We start from the raw sequence: 25581 nt of genomic DNA, 5'->3' as shown, positions 1-25581 counted from the left end.
TCTCTCTGGTGACCAGGCTTATTCTGAGCTCATTCTCCTTCCTGTTTCTTCCAGCCAGAATGATGGTGGGCTTTCTATTGCAATTTCAGCCACTGCAACTATGACCACTCTCAGGACAGAACTACAGAAAATCAGTAATTTACTATGAGGTGACTACTTGCTCCACATTTGACTCCTTTCTAAAATATGCAAAGTTCAGTGTCCAGTTCCTCAGGGAGTTGTTCCTGTGTATGTTTCCACAGTTAATACTATTTGTAGAGAGCTGGTTAGGTACTCATTCTTCATACAGAGGCTCCAACTCCCAAACTCAGGGGTTTTTTTTGCTTTTTAAAAAAATTCCTTCATTTTTCTGAGCTTTCACCATAATTTTCCAGTCTTAATCACCAATCCATTGGCTTTTCCTAAAGCTGTCATTCTGTTCACTGCTGATTTGACAGTATTCACACTACTGACCATATCCTCCTCCTTGAAACATTTTTTTTTTTTTTTTGGGCTACCGTATAACATATTTAGGTTTCTTCTTAAGCTTTGATATTTGCATTGCCCCCTGACCAAGGCCATACATGTGGGCATTCTCTAAGGTTTAGACATGGGTACACTGTTCTTCTCTCATTATATACTTTTCTTACCATTCATTGTCACATCAAATCTACTGAGTTTTCATTTTCTACAGTCTATACTTGCAGGCCTCCCTTCTCTCTTTATAATCACTCATCTCTTTTGATCCAATACCTTTTCACTTGTTGTGTTATCTACTGTAGACCAAGTTTTAAGAGTTTTTTTTTTTGTTTTTTTTTTTTTTTTTTTAAAGATTTTATTTATTTATTCGACAGAGAGATATCACAAGTAGACAGAGAGGCAGGCAGAGAGAGAGAGAGAGAGAGAGAGAGAGAGGGAAGCAGGCTCCCTGCTGAGCAGAGAGCCCGATGCGGGACTCGATCCCAGGACCCTGAGATCATGACCTGAGCCGAAGGCAGCGGCTTAACCCACTGAGCCACCCAGGCGCCCCTGTAGACCAAGTTTTAAAACATAACCTAATTACCTTTTCCTCAAATATGGTTCATACTTCTAACCTTCATTTTCCTTTTAAAATACAAGGATGTTCTCCTTAGCATCATTTATCTTAGGGTAAGATAAAACCTTAAAGAAAGTGAGATTACACTTTCCTGGAATAGTAAAATTCAAAACAAAACTGTAGGTCTGACAAAGGGCAATAAAATGCCAAGATGTATTATCTTCTTCATGTCAAAAAGAAATAGAAAAAAAGTAGGAAGGAGAGAGTTTTAGATTCAGCTTTAGAAAAAAAGTTACCACTTTGTCCTCAAGACAAGAGGAGAAGAGAATGTTTCATCAGCTGCAGCAAGAAGGAAAGCAAGAGTTACTGCAGCTATCTGGCCATCCAGCAGAAGTAAATTCCAGATGACACACTGAAGGAATATGGACAAGTAAGTGAGCCCCTGCAACATTATGTGGATGCAATGTAGAGGGAGACATACTGTTCCTAATGTTAAACAGACAATTAGGGGTAGAAATAATGTGCGTAAACCCATCTGATACGGAATTACTAAGATGAAAATTAAGTTGCAATACAAAAATCACAACACTACTACATGTAAACAAAATGGGAGAGAGAAAACAAAAGATATCCATCTTGGATAGAAAAAAATCTTTCAGGAAAAAACTTCGGTTTCATAACACGGCAAGACTGCCTAAGTATAACATATTAGGTACAAATGAAAAATTAGGTGAGCCTTCCATGCCTCCCCCCGACCAAATTCTATAAAATATCTTTAAGGAGACTACAAATCCATTAAGAGCTTGTTAAAATACAATATTGGGAAAAATTCTAGCTGGAGATTCTGTGGTTAAATGAAGCTACGTGATTGTCTTACTGTTGACTTCAGAACCCATAATATTCTTATGCCTTTAAAAATTGTCAGAAAGAATACACAGTATGTAGCATTTTATAGGTCTGGAGCTCTGTGGATACCCCAGGAAATGTATCAGGCACCACACTATCTTTAACAGATTAGAATAAGAATTCAGTTTGTTCTAGACTTAACACAAGAGGTATAGAGAAATAACCAGAAGCAATATATAAGTACTATGATTTCAGGTCTAAGGATATAGCTCTCTAGGCTCAGATCTAGTTTGTGGCGACATGGCTAAACACACCAAGAGGGTTGGAATCACTGGTAAATACAGGACCTGTTCTGGTGCCCCACCTTGGGAAAATGGTGAAGATTGAAAAAAAAACAGCATGCCAAGTATACTAGCTCCTTCTACGGCAAAACCAATGTGAAAAGATGAGCTTTGGGGATCCGGCCTTGTGGTTCCTGTGGGAAAATGGTGGTGCCTGGACCTACAACACCACTTCTGCCATCACCGTAAAGTCTGCAGACTGAAATAGGTGAAAGACCAGTAGGAGCTCCACCATTTGAAACAGTGCTAGCCCATAATAAATGGGTTAATTTATGTAACAACAACAACATAAAGGATAAAGATGTAGAACAATTATTTAATAAATATGAAAAGGACTGAGGAATAAGCAATACGACTTCTTGGCATAAATAAGGATTCCTCAGGAGATGTTCAAGTATTCTTACAGCATGACATTATTTCAATAGAAGGAAAAGTAACTGGGCTCCTGGGTGGCTCAGCGGGTTAAAGCCTCTGCCCTCGGCTCAGGTCATGATCCCAGGGTCCTGGGATTGAGCCCACATCAGGCTCTCTGCTCAGCAGGAGATCTACTTTTGGGAGAGAAATCTACATGGGCCCTGAGTGTCCCTGCACATTTTTGCTGCATATGCCAAGAATACAAGGCTCTGACTGTTATTTACGTGGGATAGCTTCGGGATTGTGTTTGCAGGGGGTAAACCTGAAAGATAATGTCTCCCTTGGACAAGGAACAGGCTGCTGACTGCTTGCTATAAAATGATAAATCTCCCAAGCTCAGGCTTTCTCACCTTTAATGCAACTCAGTGCATATGCAGGCATCCATCTTGGTCTCACCGCATTACCCTTCCCCATCCCCAGGAGGGACCAAAGCAAATAATAATGCTCTTGCTTGCTGTGCTGTGTATAATAAAGATCTTTTTCCTCTGATTCAGGAGTCTCAATTCTTAGAGCACCCGTGAAGCAGTAACCGGCTCACTTATTAGCTAGTAAGTAGGGGAAGATCAAATCCCTGACCCTGAAATCCATGGAGTCAACTCTTATTACAACACTATTAGATGTTATTTGCCTTTTTTACTTTGTTGGCCTTTATACTGATGACGCACAAACAACAGTGAGTGAAACTGCAAGCACCTGAGTATGATCGAGGCCATGGAACTAAACTGGAGTCACTGTACTCTTCAATGCCACACATTCAGTAAAAAAAGGATCCCGGGGGTGGGGGGGCTCCTAAGCTATCTTCTTGATTCGACAGCAAAAATTATTAATTTTACTAAATTTTGTTCCTGAGTTATTAGCTTTTAAATACTGTGTGAGATAAAACAGGAAATACACACAAATTCTGTTCATACCAAAGTACAAAGGTTGTCTTGGGGAAAAGCACTGGTTCAACTGTTTGAGTTGCAAGCTGAACTAGTCACTTTTTAAATGGAAAGCCATTTTCACTTGAAAGAATGACTGACATGTAAGCTATGGTTATTCAGACATTCTCAAAAGCAAATGAAGTTAGCCTCTCACTTTCAAAATAACTGACAAGATTTGTTGTCCATGAAAAAAATTTAAGTTTTCAAGTGAAAATTAAAAGCTTGGGGAATGTATACCTGTTACAGTAAGCTTGACAACAGCCCAATCCTTAAAAGACTTTTATGATGACATCAGTATGATATTAAGTATGATTTTTAAGCATTATATCATAGTCAATATTTGTAAGATCTGCATAGCTCAGTGAACCAATATTCTCCAAATAACCAATTCATGATGCTACAAAATCACATAGGTTAAAGATCTAAAGTACAAACAGACCACTGGCTTTTAAAGCAGTAGAAACGTTCACTGGTTTCAGCTTTTATATTGCAATTAACCATTAAGAGACTACTACTTACTGAATTTTGGTACGGTATCAAAAGAGAATAGCCGCAATTTCTAAAAAGGTTATTAAAATATTCTTCCCTTTCCCAATTACATATCTGTATGAAACTAGATTCCATATAATTCAACCAAAAAACAACACAACAGATCATAACAGATCAAATGTGGAGGCATTTCATAACGCTGAAAAACAAATGTCTTCAAAACAAATTTTGAGATTTTTAGGATGACACATTATAAGAGAAAACTAGATTGTATGGGGAGGCTAGTACTAACCTACTGAGGCTGACAGAACAGACTTTCATGATTGGGTCAAGAGAAATCACAGCTGAGCAGAGTATATGAACTCTGTTTTGTGGTGTCTGGAGAAGAGCAGAAAAAAAGAAAAATGGGAAATGTGAGGAAAGGATTTAAAAGGGGGAAGTAAGCAGAGAAAAGCCATCACTAGAAATAATAAAATTTGCTTAGAAGCCCGGGAAGAAAATTTAAAAAGTGATATGCCATTTCTCATCTTTTTCCTTTCCTCAAAAATTACTTCCATTATTATAAAAACAAAAATCCTAAAATAACATATTGAATTATAAAAAACAGAGGCCCAGAACAGGAAAGGGCTAGGCTGGATTAACAATTCAGATCTGGAGGGGTATCTGGGTGGCCAGTCAATTAAGCATCCAACTCTTGATTTTGGCTTGGGTCATGATCTCAGGATTATGGGATCAAGCTCCACATTCAGGGGGAGTCTGCTTGAGATTCTTCTCTCGCCCTCTCCCCCTGCCCCTCCCTGCTGTCCACTCTCTAAAATAATAAATGAATAAATCTTAAAAAAAATTCAGATTTGGAAACAATAAAAATTTCTGCCACAGAAATTTCAAAGTAAATATTAAAATGCTTTGGATATCAACATATATTTTTTTGTTTCTTAAGCCTCTGATATATTTATTATGATACTTGAGAAAAAACTCTGAATTTTAATGAATGAACTGGCTCAGTTTTTCTTCCTTCTAATTATTATTCTACCAGAGGGTCTGCAAACAAAGACCAGTCTCCAAAGAGAAGTAATATAGAAGTGTTACACATTGGGGTGCCTGGGTGGCTCAGTGGGTTAAAGCCTCTGCCTTGTGCTCAGGTCGTGATCTCAGGGTCCTGGGATCGAGCCCCACATCGGGCTCTCTGCTCAGCAGGAAGCCTGCTTCCTCCTCTCTCTCTGCCTGCCTCTCTGCCTACTTGTTATCTCTGTCTGTCAAATAAATAAATAAAATCTTCAAAAACAAACAAACAAACAAAGAAGTGTTACACATTAAAAGAAGGTACATTCAATCCAGTCTCTAGTAACAAAACTAGGGGGACTAGGACATTAGCTCTCACCGAGAAGGCAGAGTAGGGTGCTCACACACATTTTCTCTCATCCTACATAAGCCCCACCTTAGGCTGCCACGTGCCATTGTATAGATGGTATAATCACTACTTCTTTCTAATAAAAGATGATGAAAAGAGAGAATTGATCATCAAAAGAATACAGTAACTCTTTTTTTTAACCAAGTTGAGTAATATAACATAAATGGATTTATTTCAAGTTCCTCTCTTAGAAAAGGTACTCTGTTCAGGTGATGTAAACCAAATTTGACTTTGCCACAGAAATCCTTTGATAGTTACTACATATCTTGACTAATGGTCTGATTTCTAACTTTTATTCAAATGATGAAAAACATATGACAATCTGTTTTTTAAATAAACATGTAGATTTATTTTAAATCAGTTCAGTACATGATACAGACTGGTCTTGCAGTTTTTAATGGACTAAAATAGAAATTTCTAAATACAGCAGTGTCTGCCTGAGCAACAAATATATGTAAGGTAAAATAGGTGTTGTTTTTTTAAGTAGGCTCCACACGTAGTGTGGGGCCCAACACGGAGGGTGAACTCATGACCCTGAGATCAAGACATGAGCTGAGATCAAGAGTCAGATGCTTATGCCCCAAAATAAGGTATTTCAACAGAACAACATCTACATGAAGAGGAGAAATCTGAAAAGGTTTCTATATACCTTTTAGTAAAAAAAAGAAACCAAACAACCCAACCAAATTATTAATGGCTGCAGATATTAACCTGCTAAAGGAAGGGGGGAAAGGCTGTGAGTTCCATTTTAAGAGCTCTTCTTGCAAAACCTAACTGGTTTCATATTATGGTTTTGTTGTTAGAGCAGTATTTAAAATTATAGATGGGAGGCTCTATCAGCTACATTTTCACAAAAATTGCTGTATGTATTGACATTAACATCTATCAAGGTATTCATAATCACAGTAGTCTACTATAAAGCTTTTATAATGCATATAAAACCAGGTACTTGGACAATATATGGCCACTTGACAAATATAGTTTAAGAGACTTGCAATAGAAAAGTGAGAAACTATAGGTGGCCTAAACTCAGAGAGATCCTAAGTGTGCACTGCATCTGAAATCCGGTGTATATGACAAATGAACAGTTCAAGGATGGGGATACTGTCCAAGATGTAGGCTTGTGAAGCTAGGATTTTATAAGTTACAGAAGTCCAGAGAGTAAAGCAGGGTTAAAGTTCATAACCTGCTTGCTGAAACTGTCATACATACAACTAGAGGAACACAGCAATGCCTCTCACTGAAGTACCATCTATAGAATAAAGTAACAAAATGGCAGGGAGCATTCTGTCTTCTGCAGTCATGATTATGTCATTTTAAAAAGGTTATAGTAAATGAAATGCTCTTTCAAAACCCCCAGTTTTAGCTAACTTAGTTAATTTATGTATATATGTATATATGTATGTATCTATGTATGTAATTTGGCACCCAAATGGGGCTTGAACTCATGACCCCAAAATCAAGGGTCACATGGTCTAATGACTGAATCAGCCTGGCACCCCAGCTTTCAGTTTACATAATGTTCTCCAAAGTGGCCTGTAATAATTTTGATTCTTGCCTAGAAATTCTTTTTCCATTAAAATCTTGCAGTAAATCTACATATCTCCATAGATTACCAAAAATACGCATTTAAGAATGTGTTTTTTTTTCCTCTACTTGAACCAAATGTTGAGTCCCTGCAAGCCTACCTTCAGCTCACCAGGAATTTTTATTTTTAAATTAAGGTCCTACATGTTTTATCTGTACCATAAAATTATAATGTTTCATTTTATCATATAATTAAGACTTCGCATTGTCTTATAATGTTTGCTATTGCTTAGCATCTCCAAATCCTTGTTTCTCCAACTAGGTTATATAGTTCCTTAAAGGAGGTGGATCTTGTCTTCCTCTTTTTTTGGCATTCCTGTCTGTGACTAGCAAGACTAGGCAAATAGGAGGAATTCAAATACTTCTCGCCTAAGTGACTGACAAGTGAATTTTTAGACATCAGCTTTCTTCAAACATGACAGAGCCTCTGTATATACTAGAATTGCCAGGTACAGTGCATGTGATTTCCTTACTGTTAGCACTGATGGCAGCTCACAGCTCCATCACTGTTTCACTCTTCTAGACCCACAAAATCTTTGTGCTCCTCAAAGCTACCACATCCGCTGACCTAATCATAATGACAGGTAACATTAGAAATGTGCCAAATGTCTAACTGGCATCTTTCAGTAACAACTGCATTCTCTGTATTTTTATACTTTTGCTTCAAGCATGTAAGTCAGATGAAAAAAGACATGTATAAAGAATAAACTAGATATATATGCAGAAAATCAAAAATAAAGCAAAAATCAGCTCTTTGGACACATAAACACATGAGCTCTATTTAAATAATTAGTTAGAAGTTCAAATAAACTCACACTATACTTTGTATCCTGGATCCTCAACTCTGAAATGACTTTACAACAATCAGTAATGTCAGTTTTTTTTTTTTGTTTTTAACTAAATCAAGACTTTAAGCCAGATGGCAGGGACAGTATCTTTGTTCTTCCAGTGGCTTGCAATGTCAGGTACACATGCAGTCCAGTTAATGAATGAGTGAAGAGAATTTACCAGTATTACCAAATTCTTCTACGTATTCTATATTATTGCTCTCTACATATTTTCTTGCATCCAAATACTCTATCCAGACTTTTGTGTAACTTCCACAAAAACAAAAAATAGGATCGAAAGATGAGAGCAAACAATTTTTGTTAAACCCTGGGCAGCTAGAATACTATTTAGTTTGGCAACTGAAGTGCTTTCCCGAAGCAGAATTACAGAAATCTCTTATTTCCAAGATCTTAAAAGTGACCCAGTGTATTACAATCCTGGCTTTTAAAAAAGTGAATTAAACAATGCCAATTTATATTTACATTAAGAAAGACAATTTGTTATTTAAATAAATGCCCTCATGACATGTTACTATGTTTGACAATAGTGTTCTACAAATAACAGACAGTAATTTTGTGAAGAATAAGTATGTATATTTTTGCGTTATCTGACTTCCTACATTATTTTCAAAAAATTTTTTAAAGATTTAACTTATTTATTTGACAGACAGAGATCACAAGTAGGCAGAGAGGCAGGCAGAGAGAGGGGGGAAAGCAGGCTCCCTGCAGAGCAGAGCCCAACGCAGGGCTTGATCCCAGAACCCTGGGATCATGACCTGAGCTGAAGGCAGAGGCTTTAACCCACTGAGCCACCCAGGTGCCCCCAAATTTTCAATTTTTAAAATTGGCTACAAGAAAAGAGTAACAACAGGCAACAGTTTCTTGGTTCTTTAAAACACTGCTCCGCTATTCTCTGGAAAGTCTACATTCATGTTTAGAATTTTTGAAATTGTTCTTAAGAGAAGAAGCTATGGTTTTTTTTTCTTCTGAGATTAACAGTGATAGGATTCAGGAAGTTGAATTTACTATTAAATTCTGCCAAGGTCCTCTACTTTTTTTCACTAGTTTTTATCGTATCAATTAAATATTACACCCCACACCCGTGATCTTTGGTACCCTCTTCTGTATACCACAATCTACAATCCCATGATACTTTTAAAATACATCTACAAAATCTCTGGTACTCTTCCTTTCAAGAAGAGGAGCTTATTTCCTTGCCTCTGGAGCATCTCTTAACTTATTTCTACTGAGCAGAATAAAGTGGAAGCAAAGGTATGTGATTATTAGAGACTAAGTCATATAAAGCACTGAGGTTTCCTTCTTGAGCTCTTGGATCTCTCACTTTTTTACTTTGAAGAAGTTATTGGCCTGGTTGTGAGGAAAGATCCACAGGGAGAAGTCTCCGGCCAACAGTCATGTCAGTGAGCCATCTTGGAAGTGGGTCCTTCAACGACACCAACACTTTAGATGACTGAACCCCTTGCCCATATCCTGACTTTAATCACATGAGATGTTGAACCAGAACCATCTAACTAAGTGACTCTCAAATTTCTGACCCACAGGCCGTTGAGATAATAAATATTTGTTGTTTTAAGCTGGTTAAGTTTGGGGGTAAAATTTGGGGTCCTTTATTGTATGATGGATGATGCAATGACCCTTCGCCAAAATAATGTCTCATCAAGAAAGACCGTGCAAACCATGGTGGTGTACAAGAAGTGCAACTCAGGGGAACCTGGGTGGCTCAGTCGGATAAATGTTCAACTTCTGTTGCTGCCTAGGGTTGTGATCTCAGGATGCAGGATTGAGCCCAGTGTCAGGCTCTGCACTGGGCATGGAGCCTGCCTGGGGTTCTCTCTCACCCTCTGCTCCCCTCCCCCAACCCCGCCAATTAAAAAAAAAAAAAGTTAAACTCAGGTGTTCATTAAATGGAGTACTTTTCTCCTAATGCTCTGAACATATAAACAGAGTACTAAGGGTCATTCAATTATACAGGCTCTGCTGTCTTGACTTTTTTTTTTTTTAAGATTTATTTTTAGAGAGAGCACGCATGTATGCATGCATGGCTGGGCACTGGTGGGGTGGAGAGATGATTTCAAGCGGACTCCCCGCTGAGGATGGAGCCTTATGCAGGGCCTGATCTCATGACCGTGAGATCATGACCTGAGCCAAAATCAAGAGCCGGACGCTTAACTGACTGAACCACCCAGGCACCCCTTAACTTCTTTATGTCCTTTGAGAAGTCAAAGGACCCTTGCATGCTCTGTGTAGGAACACCATGAACAGAGGTTAAACTATAAATTTCATGTTTCCCAAATAAAATTTTCTAAAAGAGCTTCTTTCTCCTCAATACACCCCTTTCCTCCATTCTTTGATTCATTTGCCAAGGCACTCAAAGTTGGTATTCACCATAATGTCAAAGGGTCTTTCCCCTGTCAAATACCCTAACCAAATCCTGAACAAAATATATAGTCTAAAGAAAACAAATCCTCACACCACTCACAAAACAGAAGGAAATGACTGTGGGTGATTAGTAGCTTTGTGTTATTGGTTCAAAGCATATCTATTAACTTAGTAATTCATTACAGAGGTTAGGCCAACTGACTGGGAATGTGATTTCTGGAAATCATTCAGTTTTTAAGAAGACCAATACTATAAATATAAGTATTCTGAAAATAGAAAAAAAAATTAACTGTACCTTTATCTTAGCCATTTCTGCATCATGCCTTGCAGTTTTTTTTTTTTTTTTAGTATTTTGTTTAATTATGAGAGAGAGAGAGAGAAAGAGCGCGAGCACAGGTAGGCAGAATGGCAGGCAATGGTAGAGGGAGAAGCAGGCTCCCTGCCAAGCAAGGAGCCTGATGTGGGACTTGATCCCAGGACGCTGGGATCATGACCTGAGCCGAAGGCAGCCACTTAACCGACTGAGCCACCCAGGCGTCCCAGTCTTGCAGTCTTTATATGGAGATGAATACTTTTATAAAATTGCAACTGATAACCAATATATTTCTTCGTTTTGGAAAAACCCTGATATATCCAAAATTGAAGTTCTTTAGGAACGGATTTCCCTTGTATTAACTAAAAGTAAATTTAATTATAACTTAGTATGTATAGATCAATATACATGCCAGTTGAAAAGATTTTAATTTCAATTACCTAATTAGGCAGTATTTTTCTAAATGAAGCCTAACTTTACAATATACAGCCAGCTCTTAAATATATAATAAATCCAATTTATTCATTCTTTTAGAACATATTTACTCTTCTTTTTAATTTGTTATATATTTAGTGCTCATGAGGAGTTCGGCTCTGGATATATAAAGATAAGAAAGCTGAAACACAAGACAGTTAATTTTTATTCTTATTAAATGGTTATAGTATAAGAAGACTGAGTTGATGAGTTATTCAAAGTATTAAATATGTGGCTGTCAGGTAAATGTTTCTCTCACTAGTAAAGATCATTATGAGAACTCATTGAATTTAGATTTATTTCTTACTTGGAACTTTATTTGTTTTCCTCTATTGTCTGTCTACAAATTAAAGTTATAATTGATGCAACATTATTTCTTTAGAAATAAGCCATGTCTGACATAATTTCTGTTACTTATATTTAACATTAGCTGTACCTTAGCCCAGGTATCTAGACATATATTTTAGAAACAAAAGATATCTTATAAAAATAAAATAAATGTATTTTAAAAAAGAATTCTGTTGAAGTCAACGCTTACTGACTGAAAAATAAACTCTAAAGCTTTCATAAACAATGACAAATTAACCAAATAGAAAATAAATGAAATTATTAACATATCTAAGAGCCTTTTACATCATCCCATTTGTTCTAACCAAGACTAATCTTTTCAAAAATACCTTCTCTGTATTTTGAACTAGAGATGCTAGATAATAATCTTCAAAGAAATGTTATAACTGGAATATAGGAATTTTGAATAAAGATTAATGGTAAATGGTAAATAATATTTAGAAGTCCCTGAAACAGGAAAGTAGAATGATAGTTTACTTAAACACAGAATTTGTAAGTCGCCATTTTACAGTAGTTCAATTATTTTGTAATATACTATAATAGACCCAATCATAAAACTGCATTTCAGAAGTCAGAATCACTGTTTCTGAATCTTATTTTTGCAAAATAAACCTAAATATATTCCAGTGCCAGGGTTTCTTGTGTTTATCAGCATTTTCAGATAAATGGAAACTGCAAAAGGGAGGGGGAGAGATGAATGATCCAAATAAAAAAACAAAAATGATTTAAAAAAAAAATGAAATAGGAGATACTTTAGAGAACTTCCCATTCTAAAATTTTTATACATAGAAATGTATCTAGATTGGATTTCTCATATTTGATGTTAAATGAAAACAAGTTAAGACAGTCTTAGTTATGGGCCTGGTAACTGAATAATCTTGGCACACAAAGCTAAAATCTTCTACCTTACCTAGAAGAAAAGAAATAAACAGAGCATTCTTGACTTATTTGGTCTTGTGGATGTTAAGAATCCTCATTTACTGGGAGATCTTATTTTATTCAAAAGCGGTTTCATGCTACTAAAACCTAACTCATTAAAAAAATTCCTTTTTAAACATTTCAATGATACATAAAAAGAGGGAGAAAAATGCATCTGTATATCCACTACCTTGATTTAACAAGTGTTAACATTTTGCTTCAGCTCTTTTCTCAAAAGAAAAAAAAAAAAAAAAGTTGTAGATAAAACTGAAGCCCTCTTTATTCCCTTCCAGAATCACACTCTTCTTTCTCCAGTTGTAGAGGTGATCATTTTTCTAAAAAAGTGGTGTAACTTTCCTGTCCATGTTTTTACACTTCGACTACATACTTATGTTTTTATAAATAATGTCATTTTGTATTTCAAAAAATTTATATAAATTATTCCCATTTTATCATTTTATAATTTCTACTTTTTATTCAACACTGTTTCTGAAATCTAGGCATACTAATATATATTTAGTTAATTGTAATTTTTCTAAAGTGTTTCACGTAAAGGTGTTATCATTCTGCTACTGATGGATGTTTAAGTTGTTTCTAAGTAATGTAGCTTGAACATCTTCTATATGTCTCCTTGTAGGTACAGAATGTTCTTTTTATATTGTTTCAGTGAAGCTTGGACATCCTTCTAGGATGTCCTTGCAGATAGAGAATATTCCTTTTATACTGTTTCTTTTTGCTTAAACTGGTTAGGTGCATTTTTAAAAAAAATTAAGCATAAGCAATTGAGGAAAAAAACCAGAGTGCTGTTTCTAATCCAGAATCATCTATGCCTTACTATCTACCTTTAGTTAAACGTTTTATTTGTTAAATGCCTGTGATACAGAAAAGAAAATACCAGGAAACATGAAACAAACCTAAGCCTTTATTTTACTTGGAAATAGTGCTTCTATTTAGAAACATGTAAGTCATTTGTTTGTGTATAAACAGAATTTCTGTTTAAATTTCAATTGTGGATCTACCTCAGATCCTACCTGCATTATGGATCGGCATTTGAATGTTGCTTTTTGCAGAAGTAATGTTAGGATTGGAAAGATCTTGTCCACCTTCTCCCCTGTTTCTGCCCACCCAAATTTGACAGAATACTGACTGAATAATTCAGGAAGTCTGTGGAACCTGATTTCTCATTTCTTATTTCCTTTAGGGAATAAACCAGCAATGCAGTCTACCTTTAATTCTTTTTCTCTTGGTATTCCTGATTTTACTTTATCAAGTGGCTGCTCAAGAGTCAAATTATTCTTCCTTGCTTCACTGTCTTCAAGCAGGGGAACATTGCCAAAACTGTTATCTGCAAGACAAAAACCTCTTGGATATAAGTAGAGAACCCCTGTTTTTGGTAGCACCTGGAAAAATAAAAACAAACCAGAAACCCTAATTTTAAAGAGATTAAACTATGAGCTTCAAAAATCTTTAGAAAATTACTTTGACAATTTAAATATTCCCATTTAGTTTTTTTTTATTCCCACTAAATACACAGAACTCCCACTCCCAAAATAAGTGGTGTTAAAAAATACGTAGAATTTAGAAAACTAGAAGCTCTTTGCAACTTAGTATCAACAATAGCAATTAAACTTTTAATAAGCCATATTTCCAGGTATGTATCCCTTGTTTAAGATAATTACTTGCATAACTACCCCATACTTATTCTAGGAAAATTAGAAAGGGCAGACATGGCAAAAATAAATAAATAAAAGCTGCCCACAACTTTTATGACCTGTGAATTATTCTTATTAGCATTTTGGTCTGTATTTTATCACAGTTTTCCTTTTTCAATACATATAAATTCAAATAAGAATTTTTTGCACATATAAAATTATATATGTATTTTTTATCCTGCTTTGTTCATTCTTCTATGTATTATGAATATGCCTTATGTTAGTAAGTTAACATCTATTATCATCACTTTTTCATGGCTACATAGCTGTTCGTTATGTCACTAATTTAATTGTTGACCACTTCTTTATTTCTACTTTTTCATTATTAGAAATTATATTGTTATAAGGATCCTTATATACATGTCTTTGAGTTCTTGAACAAGTATTTTCTATGACATATTTTTAGGACTTGAATTGTTCATTTAAAAGGCACAATCAGGGCTTCTGGGTAGCTTAGTCGTTAAGCGTCTGCCTTTGGCTCAGGTCATGATCCCAGGGTCTGAGATCAAGCCCCAAGTTGGGCTCCCTGCTCCATGGGAAGCCTGCTTCTCCCTCTTCCACTCCCCCTGTTTGTGTTCCTGCGCTCTCTCTATGTCAAATAAATAAATTAAGAAAAAAAAAAAAAAAACCAAAACCTTTAAAAAAAGAGTACAGATATTTAAGAAAGTTCTTCCTATTTACTGGTCTTCTAGGAGGTTTCATCAGCTTAAAGTTCTGTAGTATAGTATATGTGAATGTTCATTTCCCCATAACCTGCAAGTACCCATTTCTTAAATATAAATATGTAACAGCACCAAAGTTATTAAAATATCAGAATTACTGAGAAACAATGGAGAAATAAAAAAGAAAAACTTGATTTCCATTTTTCTTTTCAAGAGGTTCAAAAAATACATAAAAAATTAATATGAACATACCTTGACTGGAATTCATAAGGAGTAACTGTGATTTTAGCTTGTCAATAATAGTTTGTTGAAGTGACAGCTGTTCCTGTTGCTCACGTATTCTCTGCTCATAGTTCTCAGTCTGCTGACATAAAAACCAGTTAGCCTGATATTTACTGACAGATATGTACATACATTTACTGTCCATTAATAATTAATTACATATAGATATGAGCTGCCCTACTGCCATTCCCAGGTATTGAGCACATTATCTGTGAACTAAAAACTGGTTCCAATAGTGTATTAATAGTCATTATAAACATCACTAATTTAAAACCCTTAAAACACTGTAAAATTTAAAAAATCATCTTAATTAAAGAAATTTCGGTTAATAGTTCAACATATGGTTTCTTGGTTCTTTGGTCAGGATAAAAATTGTAATTTAGAGTTCAGTCCCTGATGACAAAAACAAAAAAGCATGAATGACAAAATGGATGGTGTATTATTCTATAAAAATACCTATTAACTTACAAAATGTTAAGGTTTCATTGCTTTTAAATAAACAGTTTTGAATTTGTATGTAGAGTTTAAAACCACAAAGGAAGTAGCATAACTGAGACCCTATGAAAATCAAAGAAGTACAAATTATAAAATTATATTGATCAGAAACTTCTTTTCTCAGATTAAGTTTTATGAAGTCAAGAGAATATGTGGTTAATCCTTACTGGATATCTTAAATATCATAGTTTCCCTTATATTTTTAACCCTTTCATCTTGCTCTATTATTGCAATGGTTGTGAGAATTAAGCAATGAAAGAAGACAGCAGTTTGCATTAGAGAATAACAGACATTAACAAATCTTTAAGCAAATATTAAATGTTGTATTACAATTATCAAATTAGTACAAAGTCTTAAAAATATATTACCAACCAATAATAGAGAATTCTTTGTGCAACAATAAATGACTAAACTGTAAATTCCCTGGATGTAAAATAGGGTCCTAATAATCTCAGAATGTTCTTCATAGATACTAAATACTTGATTTTGAGGGGCACCTGAGTGGCTCAGTTGGCTAGGGATCTGCCTTTAGCACAGGTCACGATCCCAGGGTCCTGGGATGGAGCCCTGCACTGGGCTACCTGCTCAGCTTAGCAGGGAGCCTATTTCTCCATCTCCCTCTGCTGCTCTCCCTGCTTGTGCTCTCTCACTCTCTTAAATAAATAAATAAAATCTTAAAAAAGATATTTGATTTTGAATTCAATTTTTATCAAAGTTCAAAATTAGTGAAATTATTTTCAGAAACCAATAAGCTTAAAGTTCTTTATAAATTACACAGCTGTTCCTAGTTTCCCAAAATAAATTAGCTTATGAAATTAAAGCAAAATACCACATTTTCCCAAAGAAAGGGTGAAATTTTATAGTAATACACTTCAAACAAGAATAACTGACAGAGCTGCTAAGTAACTCAAGTGGTTTGTTTCTTTGCATGTTGCCTGAGAGTAGTGTTATATAACTTGATACCCTCCACAGAACTCTGCAAAGTAACTTATACATAGTATATCCTTGTACTATGTATATAGTACATCCTTGATGAAAAAAAGAAGGAAATAAAGAATCCAAGTTAGAAAGAAAAAGAAGCCTAATTTTATTTTTATAAATAGAAGAATGTATGTTGTGTGTCCATCTGGGCCATATGACCTGTGATTATGAGTCTCAAAACAAAACCTTAAACACCAGGGCCATGCCTCTTACAATAAGACATCTTATTCCTACATAACTTTATAATCAAAACCCTAGAGTGAGTAGGTTGACTGAAAGGATTTAAAGGTCTATAGCAAATTCTGTAATAGCTTAAATTTACCTGGGCTACACAGAACTACCAGGCTGAGGAATCAGCAAACATGCTGATGTTACTTCTTCAGTACCTACTTCTGCGTATTTACAACTTTCTCCAAAGAACTCAAAACTCTTCATAAATACTGACCCATAATTGCCCATTCTTTCACTACATTTCGATAGGTAAAAATATTTTACCATCCAAACACTAAGTAACCAGTACAGAAAACATAGTAATCACAGACAGGCCCAGAATAAGTGTGTAAGTTACTCAAACCTCAGCTCATCCTCCTTCTACTATGTGTTTTTTTTCCCTACCTTCATGGAAAACCAAAGGACTTCTATTTTCTTCTGGAACCAACTCAAAAGGCTCTACCAGGTAATATTCATCTTTTAGTCTCCGGCTTAGAAACATATTTTAGCACACCTACATATAAAATAGTGTAGTAAATGAGTAACGCTGAAAATGTATTCATTGGCTGAGAAAAAAGTTGAAGTTTTGAACTACGTCTTAAACTACTTAATAAAGTACTTTATAAACTCCAGCAAACTCTGTAATAACTTAAACACTGATATTCTGGAAGTTCAGTAGAGGGGAGAGAATAGCAATGGTCTTTGTTTTCTTACTGTTTTTTACACATACTTACATTATAGCAATTATAATATTCTAGTCTAATTATATTTCTGATTTTGCTTTAGACTATGACCTCTTCAAGGGCAGAGGCTATTTTCTTTTGGTATCTCTAGAATACAGCACAGTGGCTGGCAAATGTTGAGATGCTCAGTAAATACTAGTGGAATAAATAGACTTTAAGTTGTTAATTGTTAAGTATCAGAGAAATAGACATGACTTCAGAAGTTACCTGAAAGAATGGAGAAAAAGCTCTGCTTATATTTTATAAAGGAAACAGGAGAAATGGAGACAGGTCAGTAGGTGAATGAGACGAAAGGAAATTAAGTTTGAAAAGTGGGCACAAAAGATAGGCAATATCGAAAGTTTTTTTTTTGGAAAAAAGGGAAGCTTATACCATTAGCAAAAAAGTACCAATTCAAGAAAAGAAAATACATATTTAGAAAATAGTATAAAGATTTTGACCACAAGGTTATGAGAGGGAAAGTTCAAAAGAAGATATTGTATCAAATTGGGAAATAAGCAGCAGAATTAAATTTATTTGTTTTATATATATATATATATATATATATATATATATTTGTTATATATATAAACTGAAACAATAAGTTTTTTTTCTTTTTATTAAATGCTTTTGTTCACTGAACAGATCTAAATAAACTTACAACCTGAAAAGTCCTTTTTAAAGGTCAGATAATTGTACTGTCACAGTATTTTTAAAAAAGACAATACAATTACAAACCAAGTAGATTCCAGCCCTATCAAAGACCTCACAAAACAGAAAAATCACTAACAACCACATTGAAAATGTACAACAGCAATGTCTTGTCAACACTTCTGTACAGAGCACAGACATGACAGCTAAAACAGACAGAAGAGAAGATGCTTTTGACAGCCAGTGTGTGTGAATGATTCTTTGAGTCAGATGGCAGCAACAAGTTACCAACTAGGAGATCTGCATGACAACTAACCATCCATCTGTATCAAACACCATCTGGCCAAGATGACTCTGGCTTCTGTGTATTTGACACGCCTTCCAATTCCAAAGACTAGCAAAACAAGTGGTCTACCAGCATCTGAAGAGGTAAACAGGTACTTAGGTACTTGTGCCATAATGTACTCTGCAGTCTTTCTTAGTGTTCAAACGCAAAACTTAAAACAATGCTGATCAATACAGTACTCATTTTAAATTTATTAAAAATGGTTGTCCATACATGTCCTTCCCTGGTCATAAACAAAGCAAAGCTTATCTTTAGAACTGTCCCTTTATCCAGGGAAAATTTCAATTCATCTTCAAAACTAAGGCAGCATATTCTCTATAATTTTGGATATACAGCTGCTCAAGTTTTCATGGGTTTCATAAATATTAAAAGAGTTCTATAAATTGAATTTTTTTCCTACTACTGACACTGAAAACTGTCATTTTTTGTATTTCTCAAAGCACTTATTTCCTAGATGAACAAAAGTTCAAGTGTCCTTCGTCATCAATGATACTTACAAAAGGTCAAACATCATCTCTTCATCCTCAAGAACTAATCTCAATATTCTCAAGAATACCATTGTTTTCCTATTTTCTTCTGGTATAAAGACAATAGGAATTAAACAAATTGAATTGGTTAAAAAAAGAATCTTAATTTAAACCCTTTCAGACTGTTCCAAGATTAACAAAGAGAACAAAAGCTTTATAGAAGGCTATCACAAATGCTCTCAACAAGGAAACTCCACAGTTCACGAAGTAAGACAATTAAATAACAACTGTCCCAATATGCAACATTTCAATCACAAACTACCTTATCTTGAAACTGTGGGTAAACTAAATATCGACTTCAATTTTAAGTCAAAAAAAAAAAAAAAAAAAAAAAAGACCGTATAGGATTAACAACTCAGAGATCCTGGTTTACACAGCTTATTCTTCAACCATTCTCTGCTATATTTTCTTATAACCTAGTTATGTTCCCCTCACCCCAGGGTCCCCAGTCCCATAAAAAATTACCTAGACTGCAATTTGACAGATCAGATAATCAATCTGATTATCTACTATTTAGTGACAGTGCTGCCACCAATTTCTCAGCATGCCAAATGATAAAGAATAAAAAACTATTTTTATTTTATGATCTTGTGTTCTGGTTCTCATTAATTTACTTAGTTTCTTTGAGCTTTGGCTTCTTTTTTTCTGAAATGAAAATGGTATTTGCCTGAGAACTGAAGAAAATGTTGCATATAAATTATCTGGTACATAATAAGCTTTTCGCAAATGTTAGTTCCTTTCCTTTAATAATGAGCAAGATATCTATATAATATCTGTTAGCATAGTATGCAGTGTATGCATCCATTAACTAAAGCCTTGATTACCACTGAACATGGATAATATGTCACCACACCTATAACCTCCCCATGCTCTAAGCCAGTTTTCTCAGTCTTTCTTCTAATTCATTGTAACCTAGGACTCCAAAGTTTTTTCTGAGAGAGCTGTGTGGTACCTCCATTGAATCAAAAACATTTTGTCAAGCAAAGAAACCAAGAACCCCGGCTGTCCCCGGTTGTTCAAAGTTTACGAAGAGAAAAAATAGTAAAAAATGATTAAGGAACAATTAACGGCTGTTAAAACTACAAAAGCAGCACATTTGTTGAGAAAGTGCGAAACAACAACAAAATGTCTACCATCACTTCCACAACAAAACCCCACATATGTACAAGGTAAAAGTGAGTCTCTTCCTTAACTGTGACTTCCATTCCTCCTCAGAGTTAATTACTGACACTTTGGTATGTACTCTCTCAGAACTTCTGTGCACATATATATGTATCTTACTTTTCAAAAACTGAACTATTTTGTAACCAAAATTTTCAACAATACATTATCATCATATGGTCATTTCACTGAACATTTACTATGCACCAAAATCAGAGTGTTCTATTTTATTTTAGTTCTTTAAATCCGAGTAGATTATCTCCCACATTTTACAGGTGAGAAAAGAAACATAAAGAGGTACAAAGTAACTTGCCCAATGTTTCTCAGTAGGCAGTGGAGCTGGGATTTGAATTTAGGTTTTCCTGACCACCAAAGCCCAAGTCCCTAAATAACCACTATGGCATATCATGTAAATATATCCAGTTCTACCAAGATTCTCTTTTTGCTAAATACTCTTTCCTTCATCTCATCTGAAGTGGCAGGTTATACACCAGACTCTCAAATTTCTCCTTCTAACCCAGACCTCTTCTCTGAGGTTTCTAGGTCTCTCCTCTAGATCTATGTGGTCAAGTGTTGTTGGGAAAGCATTTCAACTTTTAGATATTCAGAACTGATGATCTCCTCTCCTCAACTTCTCTTTCTCCCTGCCACCCCAGTTCCCTGCAAAATCAAGTCCTTTGCACCTCCTCTCTGTATATGGCACCATTATTTATCTACCTACACATCTACTATCTATTGAGAAAGCTGTAACAATCCTTCACATCTACTTGTTCTATAGTCAATCCATTACCAAGTATCAATTTTAATCTTGTATCTCTACTTTTTAAAATTTCTAATTTTAATCGTGTATCTACCCACTTTTTATCTCCAATGTAGCCATCACCATGCAAGAATTAACTTACTTTAATTAACTACTGCAATATCCTCACTACACGCCTTAAATGTATCAACCAATCCATTCTCTGAACAGTAGCCATTGCATTTTGCAAAATGCATAGGTAATCATAACACCCATTCAGTCCTCCCATCCTTCCCCCATAAATATCTTTAACAGTTTTCTACTGCTTTCAAAATACGGAACCAAAAATCCTTAATAAAGCCTCTAAACACCCTACAGTCTTGCCTAATTCTTCTATTGCACATTTCCCTTATAGTTTAAATTCTTCTAGGCCAATGAGTCTTTATAACACACGTCCTTATACCTGCAAAGGACCCCAACCCTGCCTTTTCAAAAATCAGTTCATAAAGACTATCTTCTCTGACCTCCTAGATTAGGTCAAGTCCCTAACAGATGTTCTAATAGCAGTTTACTTTTCTTCCTAATACTTATCAGAGTTTGAAAATTTACATTTATGAGATTTCTTGACTAGTCTCTGTTTTACTAGATATACCACCATTCCATGAAGCAGGGAGCATGTATGCTTATCATTATGGACTCAGTACTTAGAACAGTCCCTGATATAATACATTGAGTAGCTGCTCAGAATATCTTTGAATGAACATCATAATTTAAACATTCCCAATTATTAACGGATCTTCTTGAATTTGTATCTTAGCATACCTGCCTGAAAGTTTTGACAGGACATATTTCTGGAAATAAAAACCGGGAACAAAGGACACAAATATTTTAAATTTTGATAGGAAGAAAATAAGTCTATGGCAAAGTTCTGACAATGTACAACAGAAGAAATAAAACTTTGGTCAGAAATGGCCAGAAACATCTTTATTCTGATACCAGTAGCTTCTGTAGAAAAAAACAAGCGACAACTACTCCATTCCCATGGACACTTTACACAGAAATTTTGGGGACCAAAGAAAGGAAAAAAGAAGAGTGGTAAACAATGAAGCCACTCACATCTTAAGTGAAAGTAAAGGCATTAGTAAATAAAATAGTACCTATAATAAAGGAATTTTATGCCTTCATACAATCCTAGAAAACATGTTCTACAAGCTTTTAGAGGTAACATAACCCTGACACTTTACATTTCAGATGGGTCAAGACTATGGATAAAGCAATCTGACAAAACAATCCTTAATGGCTTAACATTTGTTGTCAGACAAATGTTTGGATCTGGGACGCCTGGGTGGCTCAGATGGTTAAGCGACTACCTTTGGCTCAGGCCATGATCACAAGGTCCTGGGACTGAGCCCTGCATTAGGCTCTCTGCTGAGCGGGAGAGTCTACTTCTTCCCTCCCCTCTGCTCCCTACCCCAGCTCATGCTCTCTATCAAATAAATAAATAAAGTCTTAAAAAAAAAGTTTGGATCTATAATTTAGGACAAAAAATACATGGTGAAATTTGGTCTTGAGGATTTCATCTTAGACTCATTGGTTAGTCAGTAAGGCTCCTGGTAAATGAGATGGCTCTAAATATTCTGTATCGTTCACTTTTCTCAGCAGTACAAAGAAAGGGAATTTTCTTTGTAAGCACCTGAACTATCTTATAATTAAGAGATTTCTACCTCTTGTATACAAGACATTGCTGAATTTTCACTTTTAAACAAGAACTGGCAAGAAGAGATAAGTATGTTATATTCCACATTTCCTTCTAAAAATTTTTTTCAAAAAAGATTTTATTTTGGGGCACCTGGGTGGCCCAGTGGGTTAAAGCCTCTGCCTTTGGCTCAGGTTATGATCCCAGGGTGCTGGGATCGAGCCCGACATCGGGCTCTCTGCTCAGCAGGGAGCCTGCTTCCTCCTCTCTCTCTGCCTGCCTCTCTGTGATCTCCATCTGTCAAATAAATAAATAAAATCTTAAAAAAAAAAAGATTTTATTTTGAGAAGAAGAAAGTGCATAAGTGGAGGGAGGAACAGAGGGAGAGAGAGAATCTCTAGCAGACTCCAATGCAGAGCCTAATGCAGGGCTTGATCCCAGGACCCTGAGATCATGACCTGAGCCAAAATCAAAGTCAACTGCTTAACCAACTAAGCCACCCAGGTATCCCTGTTGGCACCCCGTTTTCTTTTTACATAATGCATAGATCTTGGGAAAAGCAGGAGATTAGCTATAGGAAGTTTTCTAAAACTTAATTCATTTGTGAATATGGTAATCTGATTTTAGATGGCAATCAGTTTTAAAATTTCAAAATGTTTTATTTATTTTATTACTGATCTTTCTCATAAAAAGATGGCCAAAGAAGCAAGAGAGGATACTTAACTCTTTATTAAATGTATTTGGTTTCTTCCACAGAACAGTGGCAGAAATGGATGAGAAGCAACCTGGTATAAGTAATTAAACTGATTAAATATTTTAAGCCCACATTATGGACTCCTGTGATATTTGATACTCTCCAGCAACACAGTGAGAAAGGGAACACAAGCAGAGGGAATGCGACAGGGAGAATGGGGAGTTCGATCTCAGAACCCTGAGATCATGACCTGAGCCAAAGGCAGATGCTCAATGACTGAGCCACCTAGGCGCCCTATTTTTGTTTTTTCAGTAATACAGACTTTTACCTGGACACATGGTCATCCAGTTGAGAATATATTTACAGCCGTATGACCATATGTCTAAGTTCTGTTCACAGGATGTGAACAGAAGTGACCTATACAAATTTTGAACTGCATATTTAAAAGAAAGCTATCTGCTCTTCATGCTTCTCTCTGTTCTCACTGGCAGGGAAATGTTAACAAAGTAGAATGGCCACTGCAATCCCAGAGAGGGAAACCACAGTTAAGGATGGTAGAGCTACCTTATCATCCCTCGCTACTCACCTCTGGACTGCTGCATGAGAGGATAAACGTCTATCTTATCTAAGCACAGTTATTTCCTGGTCTCTTGTTAACAGCTTATCCTGTACAGTAACTAATTCAAGGACCAAGCCAACTCTACCACAGCACTATATAAGAGTTTCTTCTCTTATTCTGTAAGTATATTAAAAGCTGTTCATGTCAGGGGCTACTCTGATTAAAATATCCCTCTACTTTGGAGCAATCAGAAGTCCTCTTAGCATGGGTAACATATGAATGCTTATACAAGGCAACATATAGAATAAGCGGTATCAGATTATGAACCTTTTAAGTTCATGCTCTATGTTTTATTTATCTTTGAATCCCTAGCATTTATTATATACCTGGGACATCATAAGTTATAGGATGAATGAAAGAAAAATTAATAACAAGCATTATACTCAAGCCTCTTTTCCTAAGAGGTGTATAAATCACAAAGTAAGGATTCATCCAAGAAAAGAGGAACCTAAAATAGGTTATTCATAGTAATGAGATGAACAGTTTGAATACCTGGAATGGGCTGTGATTTAGCTAGATTAGTAAAATAAATCTGGATTTCGATAAACCTAGTTTCAGTATACATTCTGCCATGTTGACTGAAAAAAATTAACTTATTTCCGAGTCTCAGTTTCTTCATTTGAAAATGGGCTATATCTACTTTGCCAGGCTAGGAGGATTTAAACACGAAGTATGTGAAACTTGTAAAATATATTCATTCAGTGAATGATAATTTTCCTTTCTGTTTTATGATGTAATATAAATTTAAGGATTGAATGAGGAGGAGGATGCAACTGGATCAGCATTATCTGGGGTTACATGACATTTCAGTATGGAGTAGAATAAAGGCTATCCTGGAAGGAAAAGGTAGGAACAGTTATTTATTTATTTACTTTTTTAAAGATCTTATTTATTTGACAGAGAGAGATCAGAAGTAGGCAGAGCAGCAGGCAGAGAGAGAAGGGGAAGCAGGCTCTCCACTGAGCAGAGAGCCCGATGCAGGGCTCGATCCCAGGACCCTGAGATCATGACCTGAGCCAAAGGCAGAGGCTTGACCCACTGAGCTACCCAGGTGCCCCGGAACAGTTATGTTCTTAAATGAGAGATTCTAATACAATTTAATGGCATGGTGGGAAGAGTGTCTAGGTACAACAATGGAAAATTTGGTACTGAACTAAAAAAGAAAAACTACTTAGGGTCCAGGGAAAGTAAATATACTTGATGATCAATAACAGGATGCTAATAATAGAATGAGGAATCATTCTTTGAAATTTAAGTGAGGTAATTAAGGATAAATAAAAGGCAGTATAATTCTCCAGAGCAGTTTGTAAAACTCATTACTCCTTTGAAATTATACAAATGAGGAAAAATTAGTGAAGGTCTGGGGATTCAGTTTAATATCCTTCCAAGTAACAATGTTACATATAATATATATATATATATGTATAGAGCTCAGAGGGCAGATCTGGACTGGAGTAGGGAGATAAATTTAGGAGTCATTGTCATAGGTATCTGAAATTACAGGAAAAGATGAGACAGTTCCTATAAGAACATAAAATAAGAAGTGAAGAAAGTCTTGAAAAACCAAATGTTCTGGCCCAGTGGTAGGGAACAAATCTAAAAAGGAGATTAAGGGGCGCCTGGGTGGCTCAGTGGATTAAAGCCTCTGCCTTCGGCTCAGGTCAAGGTCTCAGGGTCCTGGGATCGAGCCCCGCATTGGGCTCTCTGCTAGGCGGGGAGCCAGCTTCCCCCTCTCTCTCTGCCTGCCTCTCTGCCTACTTGTGATCTCTGTCAAATAA

At 35.7% G+C, this 25581-nt stretch overlaps 1 protein-coding gene across 5 annotated transcripts in view; it reads right to left on the bottom strand.

Moving 5' to 3' along the window:
- TANK (TRAF family member associated NFKB activator) overlaps nt 1–25581 on the bottom strand; it is an 89262-nt gene that overhangs the window by 20030 nt on the left and 43651 nt on the right. For 3 of the 5 annotated variants that reach the window (XM_032857944.1, XM_032857943.1, XM_032857940.1), the window contains exons 3-4: nt 14933–15044; nt 13533–13666 (exon numbers count right to left, since the gene is read on the bottom strand). In XM_032857944.1, coding sequence (XP_032713835.1) covers nt 13533–13666; nt 14933–15044 — 246 coding nt within the window. The remainder of the gene's footprint in view (nt 1–13532; nt 13667–14932; nt 15045–25581) is intronic. The other 2 variants (XM_032857941.1, XM_032857942.1) reach the window with 2 other exon arrangements.

This window comes from Lontra canadensis, unplaced genomic scaffold, assembly GCF_010015895.1.
Source record: "Lontra canadensis isolate GAN:19392208 unplaced genomic scaffold, GSC_riverotter_1.0 scaffold13, whole genome shotgun sequence".
In the NCBI taxonomy this organism is placed as follows: Eukaryota; Metazoa; Chordata; class Mammalia; order Carnivora; family Mustelidae; genus Lontra; species Lontra canadensis.
This window is presented reverse-complemented; position numbering and strand designations above follow the sequence as displayed.